Source organism: Budorcas taxicolor, chromosome 14 (genome assembly GCF_023091745.1).
Source record: "Budorcas taxicolor isolate Tak-1 chromosome 14, Takin1.1, whole genome shotgun sequence".
Classification (NCBI taxonomy): Eukaryota; Metazoa; Chordata; class Mammalia; order Artiodactyla; family Bovidae; genus Budorcas; species Budorcas taxicolor.
The window spans coordinates 93,846,074-93,872,518 of NC_068923.1; the positions used below are offsets into that span (position 1 = coordinate 93,846,074).

Here is a 26,445-nt window from a genome sequence, read left to right on the forward strand (position 1 = left end):
ACAAATAAAAGCTACAAAGCTAGAGACATACCTCCAGTTTGTGTTTTGTCAAAAGAGTAGTCTGGAATAAAAGACAGGGAGAAAGAAATGGAAATAGGAAGACTGGCAGGAATGAAAAACGGGAGAAATGGCAAAATAGAGGCGAGGAATTTTCTTTTAATTACAGACAAATGTATGGGCAGGAGAAAGAAGCACAGATGAAAGAGAAGGTGCAGACCCTGAAGGCCTAGGCAGGGCGGGGCGGCTCCGGCAGCTCAGCCGCGGGGCCCGGGGCTGGGTGCTGGGTGCAGGGTGCAGGGTGCAGGGTGCAGGGTGCAGGGGTGCGCGGTGTGGGCGGGGCATGCGCAGGCCCCGCCCGTGGGCGGGCGGCGGGGCGGGACTTCCTGTCTGGCGGATGCTCTCGCTGCCCTCTCGCTGCGGAAGCGCCGCGCGTCTGACAGGCTGGTGCGCCCGCCGCTCTGAGGTGAGCCCGGTCTCCCCGCTGCACTTGGGCGGGCGTGGGGTCGGCTGGCGCCTGCGGCCCCGCACAGGGGGTCGAGGGGGCGGGCTCGGCCGGGGGCACCCGGCGCGGAGGCCTCGGTCGAGGGGCTGAGGGCCCGGGACGGCCCCCGCGCCGCGGGACCTCTGAGCGGCGGGTGCGGGGTGACCCACTGGCTCTCGTCCCGCCGGTCCCGGAGGCCCGGTCCGTGTCCAGGGCGGGTGGTCCCCGCCAGCCCTCGACCGCGTGTAGCGCTTCCGCGGACGGGCGGCCGGAGGCGGCGAGCGGGGCAGAGACGTCCACGCGCCTCAGGGGTTAGTCTCCCAGCAGGCGAGGGCGGACTAAGGTGCTTCCTTTGGGCTTGTCGTAAGACTGGTTGAAGGCGAAGGCGCGCACACTGCTGAGCACAGTGTAGGAAAGACCCCCGAGTGCGCCAGGGGTGACGGACGCGGCCCGTGGGCTTCCAGGCGGGGCGGCCTCCTCAGAGTGTCCGTCAGAGGCGGCGCTCCGTGGCTGCCTGCTCACGTAACTTACGTGTTTGTGTCTGCAGGCCGTACCTCTCTTTTGAGGTCAGGATCGTGTGTTCAGCGGCCTAATGGACCTCTCCTTTTGGCTTCACAAAGGCTCCTCACGCTCTTCTAATTAAACTTTTGATCTCCCCACCTCCTAACCAGATCTCAGATTTGACTCGCTTCTATCGTTCCAAGTTTCGGTTAATGTCACGTTATCCATTCATTTGCCTAAGTGGGAAATCTGGGCCTCGTTAAACTCTCCCCCTCCCTCAAGCTCCATATCCACTTTATTGCCGAGTGCCCTCACCTTTTCCTCCCAGAGCGGTTTCCCTACCTCCACCCCCGCATCCGTCTTGTCCTGCAGCCCCCATGTAATGATTCCTCATGGCTCTCAAATCGAAATCATGCCTCTAAGGGGTGATCATCATGACAGGACCCCCAGCCACATCCCTCCTCCTGTTCCTCTTAATCTCTGAGCTGTCACTTAGGCCTTTTGGTTCCTCTTCACTTACCAGGAGTCCTGCAGTTGAGTTAGTCCTTCAAATCTTGGTTGAATCGTGTTCTTAGGGAAAGGATATCTGGTACCTAAGACCAGGTCAGTGTTCTCCTGTTAGGTGCTTCTCATTGAATAAATACTCAATGCATAGCTCTCGAATGATTAAACAAGTACAGCCTCTGGGTGGAGAATCCCCAAAAGAAAGGGTAACTGTTGAAATGATTCTGGAAGAATTGGTAGGAATTACACATATCAGTGCTGTGAGAAGGGGGAGATATGAGTGGCTTAAGCACAGTTTCCCACTAGAAAGCAGATTCACCATGAGAAAATCCAGTTCTGTTGAAGCCTAACAGAAGGGAACAGGAGTAAGAATGAAAAGAAGAAAGATCTTAGAAACAATTCTTGAACTGCTCTGAGTAACTCAAAAGGTGGCTTCCTTCTAAAATCATGTAAATGCTTATATTAAGAAACAGGCTTCCCATGTGGCTCAGTGGTAAAACAATCCGCCCGCCCAGGCAGGAGTTGCAGCAGACCCTGGATTGATCCCTGGATTGGGAAGATCCCCTGGAGAAGGAAATGGCAACCCACTCCAGTACTCTTGCCTGGAGAACCCCATGGACAGAGGAGCCTGGCGGGCTACAATCTATGGGGTTGCAAAGAGTCGGACACAACTGAGCACGCACGCATAAAATATATATATTAAAAAGAAACAGCTAGCAGAAACAGCTCAAAGTATCTGCCGAAGAATTGATGCTTTTGAACTGTGGTGTTGGAGAAGACTCTTGAGAGTCCCTTGGACTGCAAGGAGATCCAACCAGTCCATTCTGAAGGAGATCAGTCCTGGGTGTTCTTTGGAAGGAGTGATGCTAAAGCTGAAACTCCAGTAATTTGGCCACCTCATGCGAAGAGTTGACTCATTGGAAAAGACTCTGATGCTGGGAGGGATTGGGGGCAGGAGGAGAAGGACGACAGAGGATGAGATGGCTGGATGGCATCACTGACTTGATGGACATGAGTCTGAGTGAACTCTAGGAGTTGGTGATGGACAGAGAGGCCTGGTGTGCTGCGATTCATGGGGTCACAAAGAGTCAGACATGACTGAACAACTGAACTGAACTGATCTGTCTTTTGCCCCCACCCCCATCCCCTCTCATCCCCATTCAGATGCTGTGAGCACCATGATTGGGATTTCAGACCAGTCTCAGGTCTGAAACTGTCAGTTATTCTCAACTGTAAAGATTACACAATTAGGGTTGCTTGATAAATGATGCCACACATTTGAGTCTGACCTCTTAAAAAGCTTCATTGTCCTAGGTACAGATTTTAGAGTGTGGTTAAGCCTGTGGTGAGTTATTTTAGTCTTCTCTGCAAAAGTCAGTGGAAAGTTGGACAGTTCAGAAGACAAAACTGTTTTATTTTTTGCCCTCTCTGAAACCTGCAGCAATTCCTTTCTAGCTTTATACATTTTTTTTAGTCCTGGAATTTTCTTCCCTCAGAATGTCACAGTGGAAAAAGCAGTGGACTTTCAATTCAGAATCAAGTTCAAATTCTGGTTGTGTCATCTGTCTATAAAATCTTGGGCAAATTAGTTATATTCACTGAGCTTTAAGTTCTTCATCTTTACAATCTCTTTAAAAATAATTTTACATGTACAAAGCACCATACTACCTGATACTCAATTAGTGCTTTCTCCCCCTTCCCTTTAAAACTTCTTTAATTTCCATCCATGGTCAGTTGAATCCATGGATGCCAAAACTGCAGATACTGAGGGCTGACTGTTCCTTGTATTCTTTTTCTAATTTTTACTTTATTCTTAAACCCAAATATGCATCTATGTTTTAGAATATTTCTTATGTCATTTATTCTCCATTCCTCAAATGATTGTCATTTTTTAAAGTGTGATATGGTATGGGCCCTTTGAGAAACACTTTCATTGAGTACTTTTTTTTATGAAAATGTTTGTACAATAGAAGTGAATGAAGCTAGGTTAAAAATGTTTCTTAATGAACCTGTGAATGAATATTGAAAAAAAAATGAATTCTAGAATCAGGAGGAGGGTGAATCCTGAATGGAAGTATTTTGCAAATTGAGATGTTTTTGTGAACAGACTTCTGTAATTAAGACTTTTTAAGCAATGTGTAACTGCTTTGTCTTTGTATGTGTTGCATCTGGTGAGAAGATGGCTGATCCTTGGCAGGAATGCATGGATTATGCAGTAACCCTCGCAGGACAAGCTGGAGAGGTATGAACTGAAAGCTCAGCCATGATGTGATGGATGTGGGCAGTGTGTGGTTGCCTTCTTAAACAAAACATGTATTTTTATTGGTCTGGATTTGTTTTCAATTTACTTAATGGGTGAATACTTCCATTTTATGTCATTAAACATTTTATAATAACAGTTGTATATCTAAAATTGGCTGTAAGATTCTATGGTTTTCTACGTAGAAAGTCGTAACCACTAAGGGTTTATTTTATATACATTGTGGTAAGAAACATTTAAGAATACCATTCCAGAAAGATTGATTGTTTCAGATCATTTCTATTATTCATCTTTTAATTTGGTTTAAAATGACTTATATGCTTTTCTTATTTGCTTACCAAAAAAATCTTTTCAGGTGGTTCGTGAAGCGCTCAAGAATGAAATGAATATTATGGTTAAAAGTTCTCCGGCTGATTTGGTAACTGCTACTGACCAAAAAGTTGAAAAAATGCTTATCTCATCCATAAAGGAAAAGTATCCATCTCACAGGTATTGCTTATGTCATTTTCATGTGATAAAAATGAAATCTAGGTTGGTGTCCAAGATTTTGACTTTAGACTCAGAAATTGACTGTGCTTAATTTAAGCTGAACTGGAGTTTATTTGGAGGGTGTCAGAATCCCTGAGAGTAGGACTGAGCACCCAGGGAGGAAGGCAGAGCTGTAGGGTTGGGTTGGGGTTGGGTCAGGGTTAGGCGCCATCGTTCAGAAGCTGCTGATAGCCTCACTCCTGACTGCTCTCTTTAGATGTCTTACCCCATTAGCTCAAGGTTACAAATCATGGGCAAAAACATCACTTGCTGAACTTAGGGTTTTTTCCCCTAAGCTCAAACTTCCAGGGAGCAGTGAACAGGGGATATTTGGATTCCTTTTTAGAAAGAGGAGTGTTGGATGCTGGGAAGTTAGTGTGACAAATATCTGCCATAGAGAAGATTTGAAAGTTCAGTTTTATTCTCTATATTGCAAACATTTTTAGGTGCTAAAGGGGTGGTAGCTTTGAGTTTGAGAGAAAATACTAAAATCTGTCTCTCTTATGGGCACAGAAATACAACTGAAATATTGTCATCATTTTAAAGTTTTAACATTGTCATTTGCCAGTTCGTCTTGATCATGCCATCGGCCTTTCCTGGTATTTCAGCCACTGAGGAGAAGAAAAAATTAAAGCTGCATATGCTTTCTCTCAGTAAAAGGATTTATAGCTAAGAGAAAAAGAAATAAAAGAAATTCATGGTAATGATTATTAGGACTTTTCAGCTTTGAATAAAGGACATAAATAACAAAGAAAGTAGGAAAGGAAAGAAGAAATCCAATGAATTCAGACACCATTTACAGAGTTCGCCTGACATTTACTGTGTAGTATGTTTTAGGAATGCATATTGATACAGTAATTTTGGTGGGTGATTTTCTTTCTCTAACTTATTTCATGTTCTCTGTATTATCTATTGCCGCATAGCAAGTTACTCTTTAAAAACTTAACAGCTCTAGATATCATAGAGTTTTCTAGGATCAGGAATATGGGAGTAGCTGGAGTGCGTGGTTCTGGCAAGGGTCTCGTAGAGTTACAGTCAAACTGTCAGTCTCCTCAAGGCTCAGCTGAGGCTGAAGGACCCATTCGCTTGTGGTTGTTGGTGACCTCAGTTCCTCCTGGCTTGTCTGCTGGCAGCTCCCTTCAGTTTCCTCACCACGCGGGCCCCTCCACAGAGCGGCTCACAGTGTGGTGAGCGGCTTCGCCTAGGAAGCAGAGAGAAGGGGAAGGAGGAGAAAAAGAGTGAATAATACGGAAACCTCAGTGTCGTTTTGTCAGAGTCTTCAGAATTGCATATTGTCACGTACACTTTGTTCTTCTGGCTAGAAATGAGTCACTAAGTCCAAATTCACACTCAAGGCAAGGGACATTAACCTCCACCTCTTGAAGAGAGGGTTACGAGAGAATTGGTAGACTTAAACCTCCACATTTCCTTAGTAAGTTATTAGCATGTGTCTTTCCTTATCTTGGTAATACATTTGAGAATTTTGAATTCTGTCTTCTTTCACATAACTTGTTCTGGGGGAAATAAAATTTTCTCACTTTCATCTGTCTGAAGGAAAAACAATAGAAAAGTGTAGTTGTGTAGACTTTTGTTATGTTTTATACAATGGCACCCCACTCCAGTACTCTTGCCTGGAAAATCCCATGGACAGAGGAGCCTGGTAGGCTGCAGTCCATGGAGTCACTAAGAGTCGGACATGACTGAGCGACTTCACTTTCACTTTCACTTCATAGTAGACTAAGGGTTTGAAAATTATTGAAAACAGTGTAAAGATTCAGAATTTGTCATATTTGCTTTTAGTTTCATTGGTGAGGAATCTGTGGCAGCTGGGGAAAAAAGTATCTTAACCGACAACCCTACGTGGATCATTGACCCTATTGATGGAACAACTAACTTTGTACATGGGTATGTTTTTAAAATTTTAATATTGTAATTACTGTTTGTATATTAACTGAATGGACTGTTCAATATGGTTTTCATAATCACATATACTTCAGAGAATTCTGTGATTGTAAAATATGTTATGCATAATTTTGATCAGCTGTGGATGAGGTAATGAACGATTAATGTTATAGACATGTGCAGTCAAGTGCCCTGTTCACCATTCTTTTTCTCATTGTAGAAACCACATAAAAATGTATGCAAGCAACATTGCTGCTTTGAAATCAATTAAGGAACTGACTAACTCAGTACTAGAGTGTGCCTTTATAGAATGCATTTAATCCAGGAGAAAAAACTATAAAAGAACATGGGTTTAGAATGTGTGACCTTGTGACCTTGGGCAAGTTACTTAATCTTTTTAAGCCTTAGTTTTATTTTTTTCATTCTCTAAAATGGGCACATTGATGGTACCTGCCTCACAAGATTGTTGATGGGACCTAATGAGTTGTACATTTATATAAAAACTTAATATAGTGCCTGGCACAAAGTAAGTATGTAATTCAGTATATGCTGAGAAGAATATGTTGAAAAAATATATATATATGTATACAAATTAAGTGTATAAGTCCAAATACATAGAAGAAAGCCTGATGTAATTAAGAGTTTCAACAAGTAGCCGAGTTTGGTGGGATGACACATAATTGTTATATTTGAAGTTGCCGTACATGGCTGTATGTATCTTTATGAATAGAACTGTTAAAGCCATAAAGCTAAGAGGTAGGATCTATATATCATGGAATGTTACTGCAGAAAGATGCTCACGATATGAGGTAACATACAGAAGATTATAGTACAGTGGACAGTATGATCCCATTTTTGTTGACATTTAAGCTATATTCGTGGAACTTGGCATTCAAAAAGTATAGAAAGGCATGCGGTGCCAAGTGGCCTTCCCACTTCTGACCCCAGCTTCTCAGAACCCATTTCTGGAGGCATCTATTGTTACCAGTTTCTTGTGAATCCTTTCAGAGATGTCTCGTGCCTGGAGAAGCATTATGCGTGTATGCATCTGTGTATTCTCCCCGCCAACCCTCCACCCCCGCACTTATACAGAGAGCTGAACATTGTATACACAGTTCTCGGGAGGGATGAGACTGTTCACAGGAAAAAAAATTGTAAGCAGTTATATTATGAAAAAAAGTTTGTTGAGAATAAGTTCTATCTTGGTAAATTTGTGTGTGTTTGTTTTTTTTTTTTAAGATTTCCATTTGTAGCTGTTTCAATTGGCTTTGTGGTAAATAAAAAGGTATGTTGTTTAAATTTATGGTTGGTAAAATGCCTTGCTCTCATTTTCTGAGAAAGAGTAAACGAGTCTCCATAATAAATTTAGGTTTGTCTCTATTCAGTATATGCAGAGCATTATTTTGAAATAAAATACACACCTGCTAAACTTGTTGTGATAGTTTTTTCCAGTGAAGAAAATGTAGTGTCTTCTGAGAAGATTTTATAAGGAAAAAATATGCACAAGTAACTGAAATACAATTCAGTATTTAATCACCGTTATATATGTGAATATGATAGGAACTGATGTAGGATCATGTTTAATGGAAAAGTTGGGTGCTGAGCTAAGAATGCTTTAGTAGACATTTAGTGAGGGGAAAGACCAGGATAGTGGTAGGGGCCAAGTATGATGAGAAAATAGAGAGTATATTCAGGAACCTAAATACTTGCTATATCTAAAGCCCTGTAGAGTACACTCTACACCTATTGCGTTGCCATGCTATTTGAGTATTTGATTAATAAAAAAAAAAGAATGATGTATACTAACACCTTACATAACTGTTTTCAAGGAGTTTGCGATACATTTGATCAACATGTTCACAAAAGAGTTAAGAAAACCCTGAAAATAAAAACATAAATTAGTGCAAATGAAATCTTTGTATTAATCAGTGAGAAATGATTGTATTAATCAGTGAGAACCTTCAAAAGGAGATAAGCGAGCATTTCTCTTATCATCAGTTCTGGGCTGTTGAATTCCCAGTTCAGTGCAAAAGTTACATGTCGAACTATGAAAAAATTTTTTTAAAGTACTCTAAGAACATGAAGAGGGTATAACATATCCTGCCATCAGTGGTTTGAGGAAATCTTCATAATAAATAGAAGGGATCTCGGAATTTGGTCATGTGAGTTGGGTCATATTGGGAATTTTCCAGGTAAAGAAGAAAAGGAAAGCATTTTAATCAGAAAGAACAGTTTGGGGACGAGCGGGATGTGTATGGGCAACAGTGAGATGTTCATTGTGCGTGAAACTCTGGAAATGGTTGGAGCAGAACTGGTGAGGTGAGCTTGCTGTGGTCAGGCCATGAGGCACTGTGGTCTGTCTGTGCCGGAACACTTAGTGGCTTCGAGGTGGTCGGAAACCAGGAGAGGTTTTTCAGTGCAGGGTGCCAATAATTCCAGCAACATTAGAGGTCACACCAGGGGGGTGGGCAGTTCTGAACTGAGATGGAGGTGGTGAGAATAACTGAGGAAATGGCCAAAATCAGGAAGTATTTTCAAGATAAAATTGACTCATGGGGAAGGACTGAAGTGTGCGTGATCAGGTAGCGAGTGAGTGTGATCTCTTTGGCTGAAGTTCTGCAAGCCTAGGTTCCGAAGCACGACTCCTAACCTGTGTTGATGGAGTTGGTGGGAGCCACACATAGAGGGATAGTTGGTTTTGCGGACCAGAAAGAAAAACCTGTAAGAATCGAGAGAGCTAAAAGGGAATTGGAAGAAAAGGAAGAATGAAAACCCCTGAGACACACAACTGTTGGGGGTTAGGCAGAGAAGAATGTCAGAAGAAAAAGTGACCCCAAGAGAGATCGAAGGTAGGAGGACACCACCAGGAACACAGAGTATGGGGTTAACTGTTGGTGGTCCACAGCCTCCAGGTCTTCAGAGAAGACGTTTGGTCCGTAAGAGTCCATTCACAATCTCTTTGCAGGGAGTTTCAAGAGATGCATGATCAGAGCAGAAGCCAGATTGTAATGTAGAAAGAGAATGAGAGACACAAAGTCTCGACCACTGTGTGGCAAAGAAGAGAGAAGGAGAAGGTAATGAAGGCTTGGTGAGGGAGGGCCACTGTGGCGAGAAAGTACCAGAACCAAAGCCCAAGAGGCAGGGAGCCGTTGATGGAGCAGTGTTTCAGGGAAGGATTCACCTTAGAAAACAGGGAAGACTGCCTTCATCTGAGCCGGGAAGGAAAGAGGTCAAAACATAGGCCCCGAGTTTGGAAATTGATGGGAGGGGAGTCAGGGTTCAGACCTGATGAGCTCTTCCTCAACTCAGCTGGGAATTAGCATTTTACATAGCCCATGGTCTACCCATTTAAAAACATTAACATACCAGATATTCTTTTTGCTTTCTGAGAAAAAGTATTGATTGAATGAAGAAAAATACTCAGGTTTTGTAAAGAAAGCTTGCATTCCTTCCACAGATGGAGTTTGGAATTGTGTACAGTTGCCTGGAGGATAAGATGTACACTGGCCAGAAAGGAAAAGGTGCCTTTTGTAATGGTCAAAAACTACAGGTTTCACGCCAAGAAGGTAGGTTTACCCTCTAATTTTTGGTGTGATTCATACCATGTACTCGTATGGTAACCTTAGAGTTCTCCAAGTGTTACCTGACTCATACGTGTGTCTGTTTCCTCTGTACTTTCTCATTGTGACCACGGTTGTGGATGCGGTCGTGGAAGCGGGGGAGGCAAGGGCAGTGGAGCAAACGGCTCCGGCTTTGCCAGGGGCCCTGGCGGAGCGAGAGTGCCTCCCACCCTCATGGCGCTATCGGGTCATTGCTTCAGCCCCTGTGTCTCAGATTCTTTCTAGAATTCCTCTGCTCTGATGCCATTGGGACTAGTTATTAGTAAATTGAAAGGGAAAAGGCCCTTCAAGTTGGAATCATTTAAAATGAGACATAAAGCTATTATATATGTAGGATGGGTAAACAGCATCTTTCTACTGTATAGCGCAGGGAACTATATTCAGGGTCCCATGGTAAACCATAATGGAAAAGAATATGAAAAAGAATACCTAGATACATATATATAAAGCTATAACTGAATCACTTTGCTGTACAACAGAAACTAACACAACATAGTAAATCAACTGTACTTCAATATATTTTTTTTTAATGAGGCGTAAAGCTTTTTGTAATGAGCTTAGTGATCGGCCTTTTTAAGTCTGCTTTCTCTGGGACAGCTCACTGTGTTTTGGAGGCACTTATCTTCCCTAAAGCAATCCCAACATTTTCCACAGTTTACACTTGCAGATTCATTTCGTTTCTTTTCTTTTTTTTTTCTAAGATTCTTTTATGTGCAGCAAAAACTTTAGAATCCTCCTCCACTTTTGTAATTTTTCTCCTCAGGCACTTAATTTGAGGGCAGATTTTGAATTTGTTTTCTTTTCATTGAACTCTAAGACCCCAGAGATTAGAAGATACATCCTAATTTTTGAGATGTTAACGTGAAAAAAATGTGCATTTTAGAATTGAAGGAATGTGGCAGCTTTTATAGAAAGAACTCGTTTCCCTTTTCTGTTATTTATCTCACTTAAACAGGTTATGTGATCGTTAGAAGAGTTCACAGTTATAAACAAGGGTCGGAACAAGCTGGTGGGTGTACATCTCAGCTGTGGGTGCAGATGAAGTGTGAGGTGTCCCAAGAGTAGCCTGTGAGCCAGGAAGGTTGAGTGCTTCGTGAGCTTTGGTCATGATGTTTCCAAGAGAAAATGGAAAATGCAGGATAATTTGTCAAGTTAGTGAATGGAGGTCAGATGATTTATTTTGATTTTATTGAAGCATAGTTGATTTACAGTGTGTTAATTTCTGCTGTACAGCAAAGCGGCTCCACTGTACATTGCATTCTTTTCCGGATCCTTTTCCGTTGTGGCTGATCACAGGGTGTCGGGCGTGGCTCCGTGCTGTGTGGTAGGGCCTGTTTATCTGTTCTGTAGGTAGCAGCTTGCACTCTCCAATTCCAAACTCCCAGTCTTCCCTGCCCGCCTTCTCCCCTCGGGCAACCCCCAGGTGGTTCTCTGCCTGCTTCTGCTCCACAGGTATGTTCATGGGTCATGTTTTAGACTCCATGTGCAGGTGACGCTGTATGATGTCTGCCTTTCTCTCTCACTTCTCTCAGTATGATAACCTCTAGGCTCATCCATTAGCTGCAAACGCCAGCATTGTGTGGTCGAGCAACATTCCACTGTGCATGTGCCCCACATCCTCTCTACCCATCCACCTGCTGACGGACATTGAGGTTGCGTCCATGTCATGGCTGTTGTAAACAGTGCGGCAGCAGATGTAGGAGTGCATGGATCTTTTCGAATTATAGTTTTGTGTGGATATATGTCCAGCTAGATCATATGACAACTCCATTTTTGGTATTCTGAAGAACCTCCGTACTGTTTTCCATAGTGGTTACACCTGTTTACATTTCTACCAACAATCAGTCAGTCAGTTCATTCACTCAGTCGTGTCCAGCTCTTTGCGACCCCATGGACTGCAGCACGCCAGGCCTCCCTGTTCATCACCAACTCCCGGAGCTTACTCAAACTCATGTCCATTGAGTTGGTAAAGCCATCCAACCATCTCATACTTTGTCATCCCCTTCTCCTCCCACCTTGAATCTTTCCCAGCATCAGAATCTTTTCAAATGAGTCAGTTCTCCATATCAGGTGGTCAAAGTATTGGAGTTTCAGCTTCAGCATCAGTCCTTCCAATGAATATTCAGGACTGATCTCCTTTAGGATGGACTGGTTGGATCTCCTTGCTGTCCAAGGGACTCTCAACAGTCTTCTCCAACACCACAGTTCAAAAGCATCAATTCTTAAGTGCTCAGCTTTCTTTATAGTCCAACTCTCACATCCATACATGACTACTGGAAAAACCATAGCCTTGACTAGATGGACCTTTGTTGGCAAAGTGATATCTCTGCTTTTTAATATGCTATCTAGATTTGTCATAGCTTTTCTTCCAGGGAGCAAACGTCTTTTAATTTCATAGCTGCAGTCACCATCTGCAGTGATTTTGGAGCCCCAAAAAATAAAGTCTCACAGTTTCCATTGTTCCCCCATCTATTTGCCATGAAGTGATGGGACCGGATGCTATGATCTTCATTTTTTGAATGTTGAGTTTTAAGCCAACTTTTTCACTCTTCTCTTTCACTTTCATCAAGAGGCTCTTTAGTTCTTCTTCACTTGACAGTGGTATGATTTAGTTTTAATTTTTGTTTTATTTCAAATCTATATATAAATTATTTCTAAATTCTACTTTTTAAAAAAATATATAAGGCATTTGGTGGCTAAATGTATCATGCATGTAGGCAAACTGGTTATATTCTGCATTTTTGGGGAGGTAGTCTAAGAAGCTAGATGCCTTTTGATAATTATAAAAATGATGATAAAATGACTAGAAGAGAAGAAAAATTCATAACTATTTAAAGTCTTAGAAAGAAATATGATTCAACTAGGAAGAAGGATAAAAATGTCCAATTTGTTGAGCTACAAGTGTCAAACTTTTTTTATCAGGTTCTTCTTTATAAACTGTAGTAATTATTTGAAACTTTTTCTTTTAGATGTTACCAAATCTCTCTTGGTGACGGAGTTGGGCTCTTCCAGAACACCAGAGACTGTGAGAATTATTCTTTCTAATATGGAAAGGCTTCTTTGCCTTCCCATCCATGGGTAAGCTCTTTTCACTTTATCCCTAAAGTTGAACATTCTATTATATTAATGCTATAGATAATTTGACATTCTAAGGAATGAATTTTTATTTAGAAATGAACTTTTAATTAATAGACATGGAGTAAGTACCATAATTCTAATTTTAAAATGTGACTTTTAAAACTTTTATTTGAAAATAATTTGAAATTTTAAAAAATTTGCAGAAGTAAAAACCTATAAGAAACAGCAGTATGCAGTTAAAAACCTATAAGAACAACTCGGCTATTGTTAACATTGTGCCCATTGCTTTATCATTTTCTCATTCCTTCTTTTCCCTTTCTTTGTGTATGTGTGTGTGTGTGTGTGTAAATATTCTTTTTTTCCCCTCAACTATTTCATGGTAAATTACTTAGTGTGTGGCTCTTTATCCCTAAGTAATTCAGTTTGTTATTGCCTAAGAATGGGGATATTCTCTTCCATAACCACAACTATTGGCTTCATAGTTTTATCTATCCACACATACTTAGTTTTGTCAGTTGATCTAACTATGTCTTCTATAGCATTTTTTCTTCCTCCAGGGCAAGATTCAGTCTAGGGTTAGCTTTACATTTGGTTGTCATGTCTATTTCACTGCCTTTAATCTGGATCATTTCCGTAGCCTAAGCATTACCCACTTTCTCTAAGTTTTCAAGTTATTTGCACAAGGTATGCTAGGTAGACTCTTATAGTTTATTTCTGGCCTGTCTTTATCAGTAGTTTTCTTCCCCCCTTATCATTTCTTATTTTATGTTACTTGTTCTTTTTTAAAAATCCTGCTTAAATTACTTGGCAGTTTGTCAGTTTTTTTTCAAAGAAAGAACCAGGATTTTGATTATTAATCTGGTATGCTGTCTTTATCCTCCCTGCTTTATTATTTTCATCATTGTGCTTTCTCGTCATTCATTTTGTTGTTTCCTGTTTTTTTTTTTTCCTTTTTAAGTAGAGAATTTATTTTTATGCTTTGATTTTTATTGAGGTGAGTATTTAGGCTATGAGTTTTTATCTGATTGCTGCTTTAAATGTATCTCACAGATTCTGATGTGTTTTCATTGTAATTATTTTTCTGGTAACTTCTGTTTGTATTTCCCCTTTTACCCAAGAGTTGTATTCTTAAACTTCCATGGGGAAATGCTTTTTGTGCTTTCTTAGTTTTGTTTTTTAATTTGTAGTTTTATTACATTGTAATAAATATATTTCATGGAGCTTTATGTTTCCTTTGTGCCCAGTATATGATCAGTTTTTGTGGAACTTCTATATGCACTGGAAAAAAGTACACTTTGTACTTTGATGTTTGGACTTGAAATCTACTTTGACATCAGAATCGCAGTCCCTGCTCTTCTCATTGTTTCCATTTGTCTGGTTAATCTTTGTCCACCTTTATTTTTAGTGGTTTTGAAATCAGTGCATTTTAAGTGCACCTCTTGAATACACCATAGGGTGGAGTTTTGCTCTGTAATCAATTTGAAAATCTTTTCTTTTTAATAAAAAAGTTAGGCTTGTTCATTTATTTATATGACCATTTTGTTTGGTCTCAATTTTGTGTTATCTTATGTTGTACTGTGATTTGTATATTATGTTATGTTGTATAGTAAGTACTCTGTACTTATTTAGTGTATCCTCTTTTTTTTTCTTTTTCTGTTTATAAGAGATTCCATTTTATTCTCATGGGTTTCTTTTGTATTAAAGCTCTTTATAGTGCCCTTAATGTTCTTTTTTCTTATGTAACTGTTCCGTTAGTTCTGTAAAGACTCCAGAACTGCTTGGCTGCCGCCTGTTGCCTGTATGACATCCAGTGATTTTACTCTGCTTCTCTCTTTTTCTCTCCCTCTTAGTCTAGCTTGTTTTTTTTTAAGTCTTTCCAGTTTGTTGGGCCTGCTATTACTACGTATTGTCTCACCCATAGTCCCATCCTGTGGTCTTAGTTGTTCCTTTATAAAATGGTCACTGTCCTCTGGAGTCTTCCTGGTGTCAGAAGTTCAGAAACCATTGAATCACTGAATTCAATATTTATTGTGCACATACCAAAAAGTCACTTTGCAAACCAGGAACACCCAGACCAAAACATGGGATGAGGCTCAGCCATGTATTGTTATAAAGCAGCTTATACAGTGAGAAGGCAGTGACAACTTATTCTTCAAAACGATTGGCTATAATAGAGTTTTCTTAAATGATAGGGAATTGATTAGTGGTTAACTCATATCCACCTTGAGAAACAATTTAAGGTTTGCTTGTAATTTTCAGAAGCATAAGCAAGAGATGATCCAGGTCTAGTTACTTTTGCAAAATGTGCTAAATTAAGCTTTGTTTTCATGACTAAACTGATTTGGTCTGCTCCAAGAATTTTCAAGACTGGTCTCTGCTTTTTGCTCTAACACCTATCACCTTTGGATTGGTGAAGCTCATCCTCTAGTAGATTCCTTGGGAAGGGCTCCTGTGCATGGTAGGCCATGATTTCTGGCATATTCCAGCCTGTTTTCCTATGGTCCTGAAACTCCAAGGACAGCTTGGCTGGATAGAACATCCTTAGTGAAAGAAAGTATGAAGAATATTTCTTTAAAAATGCTGTTTCACTGTTGCTTTGCTTTGTATGTTATTTTTGAGAAATCTGGTGCCAGTCTGATTTTATTGGCTTTTAAATTATTTCATGTTTTGTTTGGAGTCTCTGAGACATTTTTTTTTCTTTTAATCTTTCATGGCTGGCACTTTTATAAGGGTATATCTTGGAGTTCTTAGAGTTGCTTGTTGTGGGATGGTTTTCTCCCTTTAATTGGTAGATTAATGTCTCTTTTCTTTTTTTCTGGCAAGTTTCTTGAATTTTAAATATTAGTTCACTTATACTGTTTTCTTTTTCTTCTTCAAAGACCCCAGCAGGAGCATTCAGCCTCCTTTGTATCTTTTCTTCTGTTACTTTCTCTCTGGCCCTTTTTACTTTCTTTTAGTTTTTTCTCACTGCCCTTTTTCAAGTTTTCATTTGCATCTGTTCTCTTTAAGGGTACCTTGTGATTCAGTCTTAATTTCTGATAAAGTTTTGTCTTTTTTTATTCCCCTTCATTTCTGAGTTCTATTATCTCTTATATTATTTTCTCCTTCTTTTATTTCATTCACTCTGGGCTTACTTTTCCTTTTGCAGAGCAACTTTATCAGCCAGAAAAAGCCCACACACTTTATTATTAGTGGTGTTTGGTGTCTCACTGTAGTTACATGCGGCTGTGTCTCCTTCTTCCCGTCTCTGTTCACTTTGGGATCTGGGTTCCTGGTTCTTTCTTCATTAGCTCTGTTTTGTGTAGTTTCTGTTATGAATCTCTTTCAGGTGTAGGAGGCGGGGATTGGCATGTCATTTTCTCTTTCATTTCTCAGGATTTTTCATTTCTTTTACTTTTTAAAGACTTATTTATTTCTGGCGGTGCTGGGTCTTCATTGCCGTGCTCAGGCTTTCTCTAGTTGTGACGAGCGGGGCTGCTCTCCACGGTGGGCCACAGGCTCTGGGGCACACGGGCTCAGGGGCTGTGGCACACGGGCTTTACGGCACACGGGCTCAGGGGCTGGGCCTCACGGGCTTCAGTGGTTGTGGCTCTTGGGCTCTGGAACGTGGGTCAGTCATGGTGGTTTCCAGGCTTAGTTGCTCCGTGGCATGTGGGGTCTTCCCAGACCAGGGATTGAACCCACATCCCCTGTATTGGCAGGTGGATTCTTTACCACTAGATCATCAGGGAAGCTCACCACCTCCTTTATTTTAAATTGAAGTATCAGTTCAGTTCAGTCGCTCAGTCGTGTCCAACTCTTTGCGACCCCATGAACTGCAGCACGCCAGCCCTCCCTGTCCATCACCAACTCCTAGAGTTCACTCAGACTCATGTCCGTCAAGTCGGTGATACCATCCAGCCATCTCATCCTGTGTCGTCCCCTTCTCCTCCTGCCCCCAATCCCTCCCAGCATCAGAGTCTTTTCCAATGAGTCAACTCCGCATGAGGTGGCCAGAGTACTGGAGTTTCAGCTTTAGCATCATTCCTTCCAAAGAAATCCCAGGGTTGATCTCCTTCAGAATGGACTGGTTGGATCTCCTTGCAGTCCAAGGGACTCTCAAGAGTCTTCTCCAACACCACAGTTCAAAAGCATCAATTCTTCGGCACTCAGCCTTCACAGTCCAACTCTCACATCCATACATGACCACTGGAAAAACCATAGCCTTGACTAGACGGACCTTAGTCAGCAAAGTAATGTCTCTGCTTTTGAATATGCTATCTAGGTTGGTCATAACCTTTCTTCCAAAGAGTAAGCGTCTTTTAATTTCATGGCTGCAATCACCATCTGCAGTGATTTTGGAGCCCCCCCAAAAATAAAGTCTGACACTGTTTCCACTGTTTCCCCATCTATTTCCCATGAAGTGATGGGACCGGATGCCATGATCTTCGTTTTCTCAATGTTGAGCTTTAAGCCAACTTTTTCACTCTCCTCTTTCACTTTCATCAAGAGGCTTTTGAGTTTCTCTTCACATTCTGCCATAAGGGTGGTGTCTTCTGCATATCTGAGGTTATTGAGATTTCTCCCGGCAATCTTGATTCCAGCTTGTGTTTCTTCCAATCCAGTGTTTCTCATGATGTACTCTGCATAGAAGTTAAATAAGCAGGGTGACAATATACAGCCTTGACGTACTCCTTTTCCTATTTGGAACCAGTCTGTTGTTCCATCCAGTTCTAACTGTTGCTTCCTGACCTGCATACAGATTTCTCAAGAGGCAGGTCAGGTGGTCTGGTATTCCCATCTCTCTTAGAATTTTCCACAGTTTATTGTGATCCACACAGTCAAAGGCTTTGGCATAGTCAGTCAAGCAGAAATAGATGGTTTTCTGGAACTCTCTTGCTTTTTCCATGATCCAGCGGATGTTGGCAAATTGAAGTATAACTATATTAATTGTCAGTGAGATTTATGAGTCAAAGTAAATCACTGTGGATCAGTTTCCTTTTATTAACTTTTTGGGGTTCATTTAACGAAATGCACTATATTTTTTACTTCAGTGATGTTTCTTGTGTGTTACTTTAGGGAGTGACTTGATCATGACATGGCTCCTCTTTTGAGGCCCTCGAATCTTCTGGCCGTTTTGCTTCTGTTGTTTCTAGTCATTGCAGCCATAGCCAAGTCGGTTATCCCCATCCGATGACAAAAAGAGTAAAACTTGAAGAAGAAACTTCTTTCAAAATTACAGCTTTTAAGCCACTGAGCAGGGGAGCAAACTCAAATCTTTGTGATTCTGAAGATGGATAGATTCTTTTTAGCTCTATACCATCCTAACTGTAAAGAAGGATCAGACTAACATAGGATTCAGACAGAACACATTTGCAAAATCTAGGCCACAGCCTCAATTGTTTGGCAGTTAAGTACTATCTTTAGTAATACTTACCCATAAAAGATTATACTTACTGATCAAAAGACCTCTTGCCAGAGAGCTGTTGAGGTTCATCAGAAGTAGGCAGAAGCATTGCATCTAGCGTTGGTCTTCCAGCCCAGGGTTCCGTGTCTGAATAGAATGCTGAGAGATGATTTGTGGAAGACCTTGGTATTTTCTTTCTATGATGTGAGATATGAACTATCACATATCCCCTGAGAAAGTGGGGCAAGTGCACCATTCTTGATAACTGAAAAAAGCTGTAATGTTGATTTGGGTTTATATATCTATGGACATTTTTGGAGTTGCTAGTTCTTAATTTTGATATATAATAAAACTGTAGGCAGTAAAATGTATTTAAAAATCAAGGGCATCATGTAATTCTGGTCCTTTTTTGTTGTTAAATTGTATTGGCATGAAGGATGTACTAGGCACAGTACTAGTTTAGGTTTATTTTTTAAATGCAAAACAGATACCACATTATTTCTTTTTTAATTTTAATTGTATTGGAGTATAGTTAATTTAGTTTCAGGGGTATAGCAAAGTGATTCAGTTACACACATTCATATTCATTCTTGTTTAGATTATTTTCTCACATGGGTTATCCCAGAAGATTGAGTAGACTTTGCTGTGCTAGACAGTAGGCCCTTGTTGGTTGTCTGTCTTACATACAGTGGTGTGTGTTCATCTCAGCCCTGATTGATCCCTCCCCCGTGTTTCCCCTGTGGACCATAAGCTTGCTTTCAGTATCTGTCTGTTTCTGTTTTGTGAATAAGTTCATTTGTCTCAATTTTTTAAAATTAGATTCCATGTATCATACAATATTACTGACATGTAAAATCCTCTTATTTCTTAAAAAATAATGAAGGGTCTCAGTGAACAATCCTGACTGCTTTATTTTCAGAGGACTTCCTGGTGGCTTAGAGGGTAAAGCATCTGCCTGCAATGCGGCAGACCTGGGTTCGATCCCTGGGTTGGGAAGATCCCCTGGAGAAGGAAATGGCAACCCATTCCAGTATTCTGGCCTGGAGAATTCCATGGAGAGTCAGACAGACATGACTAAGTGGTTTTCACTTCCATTTTCAAACAATTAAAAAAAGAGGTTTTAGTAAAAACCATTTGAAAGTAGTCAGTTTACAGACATAGCGACTCCTTTTTCTTAAATACTTCTGTGTGTGTATTTTTGATAAAAGGACATACACTAAGATAACCACAGCACAGTTATAAAAATCAGGAAATTAGCTTTGATCCATTGTCTAATACAGTGACAATTAAATTTTGAAAGAATTCTAATCCAAGGTCCAAGCCAGAATCATATGCTGCACTTTAAGTGTTATTCTCATCCAGCTTTTTTTTTTTTTAAGATTTATATGATTTGGCTGTGCTGGGTCTTGGTTGTGGCGAGGGGGCTGCTCTCCACGGGGGTGCGGGGCTCCTCCCTGCGGGGCCTCTGGTCCGGACGCACAGCCCCCGCACAGGTGAAGGAGTTGCAGCTCCCAGGCTCTAGAGCCCTGGCTCAGTAGTTGCGGTGCTTGGGCTTAGTTGCTCCTTGGCACGTGGGGTCTTCCCGGACCAAGGATCGAACCTGTATCCCTGCATTGGCAGGCAGATTCTTTACCATTGAGCCACCAGGGAAGCCCTCATCAGTGCCTTTTAATCTGGAACAGTTGCTTAGCCTCTATCTTTTATGACCTTGACGTTTTTGAAAAATGTAGGGTGGCTGCTTTACAGCATGCCTTCTGATTTGAGTTTGTTGGATTTCCTCTTGATTAGATTTGGGTTAGGCGCTTTTGGCAGGAATGCAGCCGAAGCTCTGTTATGTCCTCCTTCTCAGTCCATTCTGTCAGGAGACACAGGGTACCTTTGTTCCGTTGTGTGTGTGTGTGTGTGTGTGTGTGTGTGTGTGTGTGTTGCTCAGTCGTGTCCAACTCTTTGTGACCCCATGGACTGACTGTAGCCCACCAGGCTTCTCTGTCCGTGGGATTCTCCAGGCAAGAATACTGCAGCGGGTTGTCATGCCCTCCTCCAGGGAATCCCCCAACCCTGGGATGAAGCCAGGTCTCTTGCATTGCAGGCAGATTCTTTACCAGCTGAGCCATGCCCTTTGTCCCATTACTGGATGCTAACTTTGATCACTTCGTAGTGATCTTGCCATCTTTCCCATCGTAATTATTATGTATCTTATAGGGAGATACTTTGATGTGTAAATATCAATTGTTTTAGCATTTATTGATGATTCTTTCCTGAATCAGTTATTACTACAATGGCTGATAAAGTGATGTCTATACTTGCCCTAACTTGGTGTATTTCCAAGGACAAGGTTCAGTGAGAAGGCAGACCTAAAGCAGGCCTCGTGGGCAGGCCTCAGTGTCAGCAGAGCCCAGTGGGGCCGTCACCTTCTGGCCACACACGCCGATGCCCGCGCGACCTGAAGCAGGCCTCGTGGGCAGGCCTCAGTGTCAGCAGAGCCCAGTGGGGCCATCACCTCCTGGCCACACACGCTGATGCCCGCGCTGCTGGGGGTGGCCAGGGGCACACTTGCACGAAACTCCTGCAGACGGCTTGTATTGTGGGGCGCTCGTCCCCAGGTGTAGACCACAGTGACAAAGCATGCATGCCACGGTGGTGGAATTAGTGCATTTTCTTCAGTGGTTTTCTTCCCAAAGTATCATCATTTTAATGTTTTTCTTACACATGATTGCTTTGTTAGGCTTCATTCTGTCATTTATGTAGTGTATCATGATAATTAGGTTTTACATATTTTGATTTTAAAATTAAGTTCCACCCTTTTTTTTTTAACAGTCTGTAGATTGGTTCAAGTAATCTGTCCCCACTTGAAACTGCAGCTAAGGAGGAATGCCTTATTTGAAGATTAATGTTTTCCCGTCTTGTCTGTTAGGATCCGGGGTGTTGGGACAGCAGCTCTGAACATGTGCCTGGTGGCCGCTGGGGCTGCGGACGCGTATTATGAAATGGGGATCCACTGCTGGGATGTTGCGGGTGCCGGCATCATCGTGACTGAAGCTGGTGGAGTGCTCCTGGATGTCACAGGTAAAACTGCGGAACAGGAAGGCTTTGTTTTCTTTCCATACCTATGGGACTGTCCTCCAAATATGGCTTTTTTTTTTTTAGATGTATCTTTAAATGTTTCCCTTTACTATTTTTTTCGATGTTTACACTTCAGCTCTTCAGGCAACACAAACCATGTAATTTTCTGCAGAATCAAAATAGCAGATATTGGGAGACAGAGGCAAAAATGAGAAGCTAATGGTAGTGTACAATTAATGATAATAGATGGCTAAACCTCTTCAGGGCTTCCCTGGTGGCTCAGCTGGTAAAAAATCTGCCTGCAATGCAGGAGACCTGGGTTCAATCCCTGGGTTGGGAAGATTCCCCTAGAGAAGGAAAGGCTCCCCACTCCAGTATTCTGGCCTGGAGGATTCCAAGGACTGTATAGTCCATGGGGTCACAAAGAGTCACAACTGGGCGACTTTCATTCTCACTTTCAAGCCTCTTCAACTATGAGTACCAGGAACTCTTGAGAGGCTATAGGAAAAGCCTGGAAAGGCACCGGATCTGAGGCCGTACCAAGGTCCCTCTGAGTGGTGACCGCGGCGGCAGCTGAGTATGGGCTTCCTCCACCGTCACTTTCTGCCTTGGCCCTGTGGGGGTTACATGCTTTCTCTGCACTGATGACGACATGTTTAAAAGTAAAGAGTGAACCTGGGTTAAAACAGTTTACCAGCAGTCTGGGAGAAAAGCAGCAAAGAATGAAGGAGCTGGGCAGGAGAGCAGTGTGCAAATCCCTGGCCTCGGGTTTTCTGTCGATAGGTTCCATCAAAGGGGAGAGGAGGACGGTGGGGCTCAGACCCCGTTCCCTTCAAAACGGGTCTCTAAAGGATGCTTAGAGACTCATTACGTATTAGTGAAGCTTAAACATTGTGCTTATGACACAGTGTAGTGTGTTTTCAAGATAATAGAAAATATTAAATGTTATGATCAACCATAGTACATACTGCTATGCTTGTTTTATAGGAATTATTTTTTACAAGATATAACCATTTTCCATATTTGATTTTAGGTGGACCATTTGATTTGATGTCACGAAGAGTAATTGCTTCAAGCAGTAAAGCATTAGCAGAAAGGATAGCCAAAGAAATTCAGATCATACCTCTTCAAAGGGATGACGAAAATTAACTCTGACAGCTTCACACATTCAATCACAGTTGCGTCTCTCCAGGTTTTCTGATGCACTCATGGTGTTACAAAATTCAGGACTTCTGTTTCACTTGAACAATATGATTGGTGTAAATTGCTTTCAGCGTCCATATTTAAAAACTACAGCTTGTTCTGTGTTTTACTAAGAGTAGGTGTGCAAGAGTGGATGAAATAGTCCATTGTTTTAAAAATGTCTGTGTGGTAAGAATGTCCTCTGGGAAAGTTCACAGGCAGTTGGTGAGACAGGTTATCACGTCAACTGCAATAGGTGGCAGTTTAGAGTTTCTAAGTATTTATGAGCCTGTGAAATTATGACTCACTGTTTCTGTGCATATGCATTCCTAATGAGACAGTCAACTTTTTGGAAAAAGATTTTTTTTGGTTTCAAAAGCCACAGTACATTAAGTTTGTGAGAAGCATATGATGAATACTGCCTGGAGCAGGATTTCTTTCTCTGCAGAAAGCCTTGCTCTGTTCATCAGTGTGGCACCCCACATGGAGCCTGTCAAACAGGGGGCAATCAAAAACGAGCAGAGGGAGAGTGGGCGCCCTGAAGGCAGTGATTCCAAAGAAGTGAGCTGATCGCTGTGTGATTTTACTTCGGGTGTGGACATAAGAACTATCTGGTCATCCTGTTTATATCTCACCCGACCCTTCCTGTTCACATTTCATATTACCATGCCGCTCCAGTGACAGCACCAAGCAGACCTCGCTGCGCCGCTCCCCGCTCCAGGGCCGCGCTTTTGTTTTAAGTGGACAGTGGCCGCAGTGAGAGCAGAGGAGAGCGCGCTGAGCCAGAGACGCCGTTCTCGCGCCTGCGTGGGGCCGCGCGTGTCGGTTTCCTGTTGCACGGAACGCGTTGTCCCCAGGCCTGGGAGCGTCCAGTGGGGCCTGCTTATTGTGCCACAGTTGTGGCGTCAGGAGCTCCGGGCGCCTGAGCCAGCATCCCGTCCCGGGGGTCTTCCGCGAGCTTGCAGTGAGACTTGACCGGAGCTGCAGTGTCTCAGAGCGCCTGCTCAGTCTCGCGTGTGCGGCCGCTGGGGGCAGCTCCTGCTGTCTGGCGGCGGGAGGGGTGCCTTCCTCTCCCTCTTCGCCGCTGAGCGCCCTCATCGCCTGGCGCCTGCCTTCCCCAGGAAGTGAACCGAGAGCGGAGGCAAGCAGGAAACGGCTGTGCCTCTTGTAACCTCGTCTCTGAAGTATCACTATCGCTTCCTTTCTTTTCTGTTTAATGGATGCGGCTCTTTAAGTCAGCCACACTCAAAGGCTGGGGAATTCCGCGAATAGGTAGCATCATTCTAGAATTCTCTCTCTCCAGCTCCAGACTCATGCTTCCAGAGGCCGAGTGAACTCTCTCTCAGTGTGTTGCAGATGTCTCATACTGTACGTGTCTCCAAATAAACTCAATCCGTGCTCCCATCTGTTCCTCTGCTTACATTTTTTCTCTTAGTGAATAGTATTTTACCCAGGCAGACAGGTGATATTTTTACCCTCCCGTGCCTCTCACCTCCTACACGCAGCTGGCCACCAGCTGTGTGCAGATGTATCCGGAAGTCTCTCTGGAATTTTCTCCAGTTCCGCATCTCCTGCGACACCTGGGCAGTTACCTCTGGAATTACTGCAATAGTCTTGAGTCACTAGAGCCCCCTCCAGTCTCTCCTCCATGCTAACACCCAGATCTCTCACTTAAAATCTAAGCACTCACATAAATATGAAAAAAAAAAAAAAAGACTCCTGTGATGGTCCAGTCGTTAAGAATCTCCACCCCCTTGCAATTCAGGGGACTCGGGTTCAAGCCCTCCTCAGGGAGCCAAGATCCCCCTGCTGTGGGGCAGCCAAGTCCACAACCAGAGAGACGCCTGCCCGCAGCGACAGAGGAGCCTGCCTCCTCGACTGAGACCCGGGTGAGATCCCCCTGCTGTGAGGCAGTGAGGTCCACTAGAGAGACGCCTGCCCGCAGCGACAGAGGGGCCTGCGCGCTGCAACGGAGACCCAGCGCAGCCCAAAAAAGCATGTTCTCAGATCCAGGCTCTCCCCAGGCAAGGATCCTGGGGTGGAAGCCCACGTAACACACACCTGGGCTTCCCTGTGGCTCAGTCAGTAAAGAAGCCGCCTGCAGCGCAGGAGACCCGGGTTCCATCCCTAGGTCGGGAAGGTCCCTGGAGGAGGAGGTGGAAGGTGGAAGCCCACTCCAGTGTTCTGGCCTGGGGAATCTCACGGTCAGAGGAGCCTGGTGGGCTGCGGCTACAGGTGCAAGTCAACCACGACGTAGCGAGTAAACCGCCACCACCACCACTGGCCAGATTAAATTTCTCTCTGATCCGTCATTTCCAACACGCAAACCCCAATCCCTCACTGATGCCCGCATCCTTGCACTGTTGGACTCACCCCTTCCAGCTGCTTTTGGCCGAAGCCCCACAGGCAACCTGCGATCAAGCCACCACCAGAAAGTGCCAGAGGAGGCTTCCCACCCAAGCTCCATCTGCCTGGAATTCCCCCCGCCTACCAGACTCAACCTCCAAAACCTAAGCCAAAGGTCACTGCCTCTCTGCCCCATCTTTGGCTCACCTCTTCTTTCAGATTGTATGCAAACCCATATTGAATTTGTCTCAGTGAGTAAGAGTTTTTGTTTGTATATCTGTATCCCCACAATACTCTGAGCTCTTTGGGAGCAAGGATCCTGAGTCAGTCAGTTTTCTGACTGTGAAGCAGTAAATGTCAATATTTTGGTGGGGAAAAAAAATTGGTATGTATTAATTATTTTTTAAGAGAATGGGTTTTATTCAGCCATAGTTTGTTCTTTTATGAGTGATTGCTTTCTGGAGAAAGTGAAAGATTTCTGAGTGGATAAATTTGGCTTAAAGAACAGAATATCTACATTTCAGAATTCCCAGCGTGTCTATTTGCTGAAGACCCCCTCCACTCTGTCCTCTGCGCTGGCAGAAAATGGCCACTAGGGGGCATCATAGTTACGTTCACGTTATTCGCTGTGACGTGATTAACTTCAGGGCAAAAGCCAGTTTTGAAAACAAAAATCTCTTTATGACCCACGGTTGTTTGTTTAGCTATGCATGACTTTTGAAAGAAAATTAACATTTAAACTTCCTACCCCTTATCTCCATTCTGCCTGCCACTCAGAAATCCTCCCGCCAACAGTCATATCTGGAATGTTTGCTAAGAAAACTCAACTCCCCATTTTCCCTCTACCTCCAGCAAATTCTTCACTAAACAAAATATTATCTCCAACTCTACACAAACCAGTTTGACAGAAAATATCGAAGATAGAACATTTTCAACCAGCATTTATTAGGAGGCAGGCACTGTGCTGAGGTGTACACAGGTGGGGGGAAAGTAACTAAGAGGTGGTACATAGCTAGTCTGTCTATTTATAACCTAAGGTGAAAAGAAGTACCTTTGGGCATTTTACAGAAGTAACAGAGCAGAAGAATAATCTGCAAAAAAAGCAGCAGTGCAGGCACTCGGAAACAACCGGGGCCAATCGCCGACTTAGGGGAGGGCTTAGCTGGACTTAGGGGAGGAGAAAGCCAGTTTAGGGTTGGGGGGGTTGGGCCATGCTGCAGAGAAGGCAATGGCACCCCACTCTGTACTCTTGCCTGGAAAATCCCATGGACAGAGGAGCCTGGTGGGCTGCCGTCCATGGGGTCGCACAGAGTCGGACACGGCTGAAACAGCTTAGTAGTAGTAGTAGTAGTTGGCCATGCTGCGTGGCTTATGGGATCTTAGTTCGATGACCAGGGATCAAATCCATGCCCCCTGCTCTGGGAGCTTGGAGTCTCAATGACTGGACTGGCGAAGTTCTGAGTAAGCCAATTTAGGAAGAGCATATACCAAGAAAATGTAAAAGAACAGTGTGTAAGTTTCTACTATTGATGGCCTGTTCTAAACAAAACAGTCAACCCTGCGTAAAAATGTGCTTTCTAAGTGGAAGAAGAAA

General features: G+C 42.9%; 1 protein-coding gene across 1 annotated transcript; it reads left to right on the forward strand.

The window, feature by feature from the left end:
- Window positions 1-402: 402 nt before the first annotated feature.
- Window positions 403-23,902, forward strand: IMPA1 (inositol monophosphatase 1). The gene is made up of 9 exons (XM_052651668.1): window positions 403-463; window positions 3,666-3,728; window positions 4,102-4,235; window positions 6,075-6,179; window positions 7,416-7,461; window positions 9,634-9,742; window positions 12,766-12,874; window positions 21,175-21,326; window positions 22,357-23,902. Exons 2-9 carry the CDS (start codon window positions 3,666-3,668, stop codon window positions 22,470-22,472), a joined length of 834 nt encoding a protein of 277 aa, XP_052507628.1. The 5' UTR covers window positions 403-463; the 3' UTR covers window positions 22,473-23,902.
- The last annotated feature ends 2,543 nt before the right edge of the window (window positions 23,903-26,445 follow it).

Bases quoted from the DNA above. Each gene is read 5' to 3' on its own strand.
- IMPA1 (XM_052651668.1), top strand. From the start codon at position 3,666: ATGGCTGATCCTTGGCAGGAATGCATGGATTATGCAGTAACCCTCGCA. The intron at 3,729-4,101 runs GTATGAACTGAA...AAATCTTTTCAG, and splicing joins TCGCAGGACAAGCTGGAGAG to GTGGTTCGTGAAGCGCTCAA. The intron at 12,875-21,174 runs GTAAGCTCTTTT...CTTGTCTGTTAG, and splicing joins CTTTGCCTTCCCATCCATGG to GATCCGGGGTGTTGGGACAG.